The sequence below is a fragment of the Capsicum annuum genome, chromosome 11 (assembly GCF_002878395.1).
Source record: "Capsicum annuum cultivar UCD-10X-F1 chromosome 11, UCD10Xv1.1, whole genome shotgun sequence".
Classification (NCBI taxonomy): domain Eukaryota; kingdom Viridiplantae; phylum Streptophyta; class Magnoliopsida; order Solanales; family Solanaceae; genus Capsicum; species Capsicum annuum.
This window is the reverse complement of record NC_061121.1, coordinates 99,750,720-99,758,747: the sequence shown is the minus strand read 5'-3', so window position 1 is coordinate 99,758,747 and position 8,028 is coordinate 99,750,720. Positions and strand designations below refer to the sequence as shown.

The 8,028-nt window shown below is 29.5% G+C and overlaps 1 protein-coding gene across 1 annotated transcript; it reads right to left on the bottom strand.

The window, feature by feature from the left end:
• Positions 1–719: 719 nt before the first annotated feature.
• LOC107848486 (GDSL esterase/lipase At3g26430) lies at positions 720–7,701 on the bottom strand. The gene is made up of 5 exons (XM_016693261.2): positions 7,292–7,701; positions 4,274–4,483; positions 4,019–4,188; positions 3,271–3,541; positions 720–1,234 (listed from the first exon to the last, which is right to left on the bottom strand). The coding sequence occupies exons 1-5, from the start codon at positions 7,536–7,538 to the stop codon at positions 969–971; spliced, it is 1,164 nt and encodes a 387-aa protein (XP_016548747.1). The 5' UTR covers positions 7,539–7,701; the 3' UTR covers positions 720–968.
• Positions 7,702–8,028: the final 327 nt, after the last annotated feature.

Genomic DNA, 8,028 nt, shown 5'->3' with positions numbered 1-8,028 from the left:
TATTGTCAACTATGTTTTGTGATGTTGAATTTTTTGGTGTAAGAATAAAATAAAGAATAGAAAGAGCGACATAAAATCACTCATTTAACTTTCTTAATTGTATTAAATATACAATGTTTTGAAACTAAAAATCATTTCTTTAATGTAAACCTAATGGTCTTTACTTTCATTACTACCACATCCTTTTATCTACTCCTATAATAATTAGATAGTTAATTTTGTGAAATTGTTTGACATTTCATATTATAGTACTATGAATAAAGACATCGTAAGACTTTGTCGAAATGATAATATTAGTTAGTCCTTTAAGTTGGTATATCTCCGGTGCTTATTATATTCATACTTAGTTTGAATTGAAGAATAAGATGAAGGATATTGAATGTTGACCGACTTTTGGGAGTGAATATTTGACAAGAGCTTGGAAGATTGTTCACTGATTTTCATTTTTTCTTTGATTATTTCATGATTAAGTAAGAATGATGTTGATTTTTTTTTTTTTTTGTATATTCTCTCTAGAATTTCTCATTATTTTGTATTTTTTATAAATTTTTGATTGTAGCAAGTTTATAATTTTTTGGTTCAAAAATTAACTCATGATTTTATTGGAAATTTGCTAACAGCTAACCAAACATTTTCAGCCTCTTCTATTTATATTATATTTAATAAAATTATTAATATCTTATCATCTTTTATAATTACACAAAGCACGATCAGATTCATTAGTGACCTAAAAAGGGACATTTGCAAGAATCTGCCGAATCGGTTTAGAATCAAAGTACAATTCTTACTTGATAATGAAATAGTCTTTAGACTCTAATCTAATACACCAAAAAATAGCTCAATATACATTTGAAATAGGATTCTTGATCCATAATGCTAAAAGTGGTCAATTAATTTTATCCAACACTTGAACGGTGAAAAAGTACCATTTATTGATTAATAATTGGTACAATGATCTTGATGAATAACTACGCATATTGCTTATGACATGCCATGTTCAAGGGTAGTGGAGGGTCTGAATATGAGCCATTCACAATTTGTTCAAACACCCATTTATTTGCAGCCTCTGTGAAATGTACACCATCCCAATTGATTCTTACTGATGGATTTTTGCATGATTTTCCCAATATTATTTCTTTGCCTTTCACCTTGATCTTGCTTCCACATCCGTGATGCATGTTGTAGTTGTACTTTCCTCCATGCCCGCAGCAAGCTTGCAGTGGATGCTCAAACCCTATAATTTCACCAACCATCATCAACAATATAATACTTTAAACTGGGGACGATGTAAATTACGGATTCACCAGAATCCAATAATTTTAATTTGAACTTTGTACTTATTTTAAAAAATTATTTAATATATACAAATAATTTATTCACAACTTTAGTGAAATTGTTATTCAGAACTCTATTTTAATATGCACAAGATATTATAATATAAATTTTAGGTGTGTTTGGTATGAATAAGGAAAATATTTTTCATGGATAATATTTTTTTAGAAAAGGTTTTCATGAAAAAGAAATTGATTTCTTACTTATTTTCTTATGTTTGGATGGTGAATGTAAAAATATTTTTCAGAAAATATATTTTAGTGTTTAGCTAATGAGTAAAAAATACTTTTTATAAAAATATATTTTGACCCTGAAAAATACTTTTTTTAGGGTGTGTTCAATATGGAGGAGGAAAATATTTTCTAGAAAAATAAGTTGTTTTTTACTTATATTTTTGTGTTTATTTTTTATTTTTTATTTTTTTTGGGGAGGGGAGGGAGGGTTAAGAAAAAAATTTAAATTTTTTCTAACAAAAATTAATTTTTCTTTTTGAAGGGGGTTGGTAGGAGTGGGGGTCGGAGTAACAGATGGGGTAAGAAAAAGTTTTAAAATATTTTTAAAAAATTACATAGTATGTTTTTTGGATTGGGGGTGGTAGGGAATTAAGTGTTGGGATAGAAGTGGGTGATTTTGAGAGTTGTATGAACATTTCAACTTAAGAGTGAGGTTGAAATAGAGTTTAGAAAAAAAAAATCTTGCTTTTTGAAGAAAAGTCATTTTCCTTAACCTTAAATTTGAGGAAAATAAGTTGAATTGACAAATATTTTTTAAAATATTTAAGCTAACCAAACATAAAAAAATTTAAAAAATATTTTTTATTTTCTAAAAACTGTTTTCTTTCCGACCAAACACACCCAGTCTATTCCAATTTTCAAGCCAAGAGTCGCAACTGGCAAGGAAACTATCCACCGACCAAATGACTACAATTTGTATCATAGTGTCGCATATTTTAATTTAAGTGGTCCAATAGGACGTAATCTGTCCATTTATACATCTCTTTATGCTATTTCTATTACAGAAAAATCTTTTAATCATAATTTTTTGGCCACAATGAAAAAAAGTGTTCACACTTAATTTTTAGATTTTTTTACCCTTTTATGCTAAAATATAATAAAATTTAAATAAAATTATGAAAGTCTTTTTACAATTGTGATCAAATTTGAGCCAAAAAATTATGGTCATTTAGCAATTTCCATCTATTACTACTATAAAAGAACGAAACTCCCAACATGAAAAGTTGATATACACTCCTCGACACAAGTAAAGCTTTTCATATTGGATAAGATTACAATTATCATTAAGTTTAAAAGCCTCATTATTTGACATTTCAATTAGTGCCAAACTCTATTAGTATAATAACACAAGAACGCAGTAAGTCCTAATTTTTCAAGTTGTCAAGTATTTTTAACACATTATTAAGAGCAGTTACTTTTTAATCGACACAAAACTCTATTGTTTTCTTTTATGATCACATTGGGAAAGTGTAAATATTTTTCCCACACCTTTTAATTAATTACTTGCTCTGTCTCAAATTACTCATTTCAAATTGAGATGATTTATTGATTAAGAAAAATTAATAATATACCTAGTTTATCATAATACCCTTATTAAATGATGTTAACAATTTAATTTGAAGAAAAAGTAATTAATGCAAAGGGTAAAACATGGAAAAAAAATTTTTGTCTTATCTTGATTAATGAAAAAAGATAAATATAAATGGGACATCAAATTAGGAAATTTGGGACGGGTAATTTGGGACGAAGGGAGTAATACACAACTTCATTATTTCTTTGTATGGCTACATTAGAAATGTAGCAAATTTCCTATTCAAATTTTCAAGGTATTATTCGATCTCAAACACTATGGATTCCACACTAATTTTCCATGTACTTCAATTTTTGTCTTAAAACGTACAAGAGAGACGATTGGTCTACATACCGTGCTTTTTAGCGCGACTGATGAGCTCATACTTGACGGAATAGACATCAACATAGGTAAAACCAGCCAATGGAAGATCCTTTCTTAGTTCAATCACTGCTTCCTTCAGCTTACTGTTGAAAAATTGAGCCACTTCATTGAAGGGAGAAGCACAACCTACCTTATCAACTTGCCCTGCTGTTATTAGCACACGATCTAAGACATATGGTAGACAACCAACCGGACCAGTGTTATGTATCCAAAAATATCTACCCCCTCTACCATATATGTCCTGCAATTTTCACCAGAACATGCATAGTTACAATTGAGACATTTTTGGGTGCCTATAGATCACAAAAAATAGAAGACGCTCCTACATGTATAAATTTGCCATGAGCAATGGAGACATCAATAATTCACCTAATATCTGCGCGTAACCACTTAAAGAGGAACAAAAAATCCCATTATACACAATAACAAAATACAAGTTGTCTTTCACTGTGTGACATATTGTGGTTTTAAATTTTTTAAGGGGATGACAAAAATGTGTTTCTACTTTATTTTTCATGTGATTCCACATGAATATTTTGTAAGGAGTTGTTGAGGTCTCGATTTTAAGTTTATGTGCTATATAAAGATATACTAAAGTTATTTCATTGTAAAATATATTTCTATAATTTTGGTGCAATAAATTGAAATTGAAACTTCTCAAAGTTGTAACACGCTAATTCTTGCTACAAATCAAGGTTAGATTTAAGGATGTACATACCTGAATAGCGGTCTTGAATTGATCGATTACATCAGGAACATAAGCTCTAACTTGATCAGTGGACATGTTAAGGAAGTAACCAGCAGTTAAATCGTTTTGTCCAATGTCAAATGTGTATAACCCCTGTGAAAAATGTTTCTCCTTAGGCATCAACTTACTAAACACACCCCCTGTATGCATTAATGAGGAAAATCAGATTATAGAACAAAGTAAGGACGTAAGTCCAGAAAGTTGTAAAGGTACTAATATTGTTACCTTTGGTACGAATAAATTGAGACCTGAGAAGGAAATCGTTGAATTCGTAAGTCTGAACGTTTAATGAAATGGGGCTAAAACCACTTTGATGTAAAGTTGTGTTTTGGGGTCTGATTGTTGAACCAGCTGTGGCAAAGTTGGCTCCATGGCTGAAGTTTGAACCCAATGCATCTAAGAATGCACTTAGATATGGTAGTCCTAAGCTTTCAGCTGAAAAAAAACAATCCACATCAATCTAAGCTCATTATATAACTTTTACACTCAGGTCAACTAATTGACACGGAATATATATATATATATAAATTAAATCTGTCTTATATTAATTATCTTTGAATGAACGATTCAATAACGACGAAGCCAAAAACTTACACCCGAGCTAGGACAAGAGGCTCTTGCAACCGCCAAAAGGGAAACCAAAAGAAAAAAGAATCGCTTCAATAATAACCTGATGAAGATTGTTGATGCAAATTTTAGTTAAAAAAGGGATACTAGTATTGATGTGGCTTTACATAAACAGACTTTAAGTATCATTAATTTTCAAGATGTTATCATTAATTAACCAAATAGGTGGTTGTGTATAGTTAGTTTAGGCGAGACAAAACAATATTGTTGTAATGATCAAAACAATTGTTTTAAAAAAAAAAACAGTTTTGGTTTCACTTGAAGTTGGACAAAAATATAATTTCGCCCAAATGAGGAAAAAGAGGACATAATTACTACTTCGTTCATATGTCACATATTTTAAAATTCAAACTTTTAAACTTTGAAGGTGAAGTAGAACATAGAAGCTTTAATTTTTTTTAAAAGTAAAATTTACATATTTAGATATTATGTAGAAATTATTAAAAATCACAACAATTTATATTTTTAATTTATTTAAAATTCACAGAGAAGAATTTTGATAAAAAACTTTATTAACTTTCAAAATTTTAATTATGTTATATAAATTAGGACGAAAGCAATATTATGTGTTAAAAACAATTATTTTCAATTTGAATAACTGAATACGTTTATTTTAAATTCAAAAACAAATTTCACTCAAAAGTCAAAATATTCCTCAAAAAGGGCTTCGGAAATCAAATCCACGCACCCACAAGTAGGGTGGACATAAATATCGAAGAATTGAAAAACTAAATCGAATCGAACTAATTTAATTTTTTCATTTTGAATCTCCGATTCAACAAACAATGTCGCTTAGCCTAGTGGTAGATGGATCACTATTAAGGCCTCTCTTTTATTGTGGACATAGGTTCGAACCCCATTGCATATGCTTTCTTGCCTTGCTATTTTTTTAGAGGTAATGATATGGATTAAATATATTCTACCCTCCTCAAACCTCAATAGGTGGGAATATAATCAAACTTTTGTCAAAAAGATTTTTAATAATATTTTATATACTAATAGGCCCTTACTAATTAATGCTCATATTTAAGCCGACCGAAACCCAAAGTCTTAGTATTTTATATTCTCTCCGTCCTAAATTATTCGTCCTAAATTGAGATGGCATATTGATTTAAAAAAATATCATAATATCCCTATTAAATGATGTTTATATTTTAATTTGAAGAAAAAGTAATTAATACAAAGGATAAAACATGAGAAAAATTTTTTTATCTCTTTTTGATTAATGAAAAAAATAAGTAAAATGAGAAATCAATTTAGAAAATTTAGAACGGATAATTTGGGATAATTTGGGATGGGGGAGTAACTTTTAATATTCAATACTAAAGCAACATCTACAATTCTACTTACAGAACTTAAAAATAAGGACTAAGAACTGATAACTTTGCCCAAATCTAATATTCAAAATTTTAATATTCACTACTAAGCAGCACATACGAAACTTAAAAATAAGAAATGAAAACTAAAAACTAGAACTGGACAGTGGTCTGGGGCAATGATCACTGTGTGAACGTTGCTACTTCTTGCTGCTTAATTAGTTGCTGCTATCTATGTGCAATTGTAGATGATGTAAATATATTTGTCTCATATTTAAATGATTGAAATCTTTTAGTATTTGATTTGGTCTTCATTTTATCATAGGCATTTACACCGAAAATCCCTTTTGAAAATATCGAATTGAAACGAACCAAAATTAAAATCTGTAATCAAAAATTAAAAAATTAAATTAAAATTTAATAAAATCAAATCGAAACATTCAACGCTCACTCCTACCCACAAGAAACAAACTAAAGTAAATCAAAGCCGTTTACTAGTCCAAACATCACATGTCGAGTTCTACTAGTACTTACTGAAGTGACTCTCAACCAATATTCCAAATTAAAAATAAAAAGTAGCAGTAGTTTAATCTAATATATTTAAAGAAGTATGCATACATCATTCAGTTGCACCAGAAGACATGTGAAGCTATTGGCGTCGGTGGATTCTTTTAATTTTCAACTTTGAACTGAACGTGATTAATAGAAACAAAAATTGTCGCAGTTTTCGTTACCCCACCACTACTTTAACCATGACTATGACACCACCATCCTGGTCAAGGATGGTAGACTATAGTGCCGGATAATCTCTCTACTTTTATTTTAGTTATCTCAAAGTTTGAAATTTGGGAATCAAAAATATCTTAATAGAGGGCTTATTCCTTCAAGATATCTTACTTCACAATGAATTTGAATTACTTGAACCGAAAAAAAAAAATCTATGACCAATTAAAAGCAATGCAAATTTCCAAAGATGATTTCACTATGTAAGAAGAGTTTCCTAATAGAATAGTACTCCCTCCGTCCTAATGCGATGCCTTTCAGATTCGGATTTCAAACATTTTGAATTAATTTTAAATACGGATATGATTAATTTAAAAATTTTTGAAATAAAAATTATATGTTTACAAAATATTTTGAAAGATATATGAAAAAATTATGATTAAATATAGAGGTGTTAAATATTCAAATTTGAAAGCGTCATATAAATTAAAACGCCGGACGCACTTGTTAAAGTGAAGTTTGTTTAATAAGTGAATATTGAGAATGTGAGTTATTGTAATAATAATAATTTAATTACCAATAAAATCAATAACAAGGCGACCATCACAGTACCGGCCAGCAGGGGCACCAAAATATGTCTCTCCGGCAGGCGGACCAGCCTGACCAAATGCCGCCGACAATCCACCGGTGTCGGAGTTCGAATCCCCGAAGTTGAAAATCGCCGGAAAATCACACGGTGACCTGCTCTTAGAAGCACTTGAAAATGGAAATACAAGTACCAACACTAGAGGAAAAACTATTTTTGAGTAATTACTAAAATCCATAAGAAAATTTGTATATTGTATTCTATAAGCCAAAGAAGAAGAAAGAAAGAAGCTGAAGTTGTTTAAACGGATATGATGAGATTGTTATTATATATATATATATATATATATGATGAAATTATTATGGGAAGGAGCTCTGTAGGGCTCAAAGTTCACGAAGTTTGAGATTGTTACTGATTTGCGTAGTTATTAATAGTAATAAAGATAGAAAGGACAAAATATAATAAAAAAAATTTCATTTTATAAATTAGACTAATAAAATGAAATAACTAGTTTTAATATTCTCTTATTTATAAGAGGGAGTTAAGCAGCTCAAGCAGACACGAGGTCGATATGTCTGTTGACCTGCTTGTGATGCCTATTTTAGCTGCTTCAGTCGTAATTTTACTGTATAACCTCTGATTAATTATTATAAGTCATTTACGCATTAAAAAATTAACAATATTTAATACAAATATGTATCTGCTTTAGTTGTTTCTGTTGCAATTTT

What these genes read in the sequence shown, in the direction of transcription:
- LOC107848486 (XM_016693261.2), bottom strand. Translation starts at nt 7,538, where the DNA reads ATGGATTTTAGTAATTACTCAAAAATAGTTTTTCCTCTAGTGTTGGTA. An exon ending in CCTTGTTATTGATTTTATTG is followed by an intron (nt 4,484 to 7,291) that starts GTAATTAAATTA and finishes GTTTTTTTTCAG; the next exon opens with CTGAAAGCTTAGGACTACCA. An exon ending in CAGTCGCGCTAAAAAGCACG is followed by an intron (nt 1,235 to 3,270) that starts GTATGTAGACCA and finishes GTGAAATTATAG; the next exon opens with GGTTTGAGCATCCACTGCAA.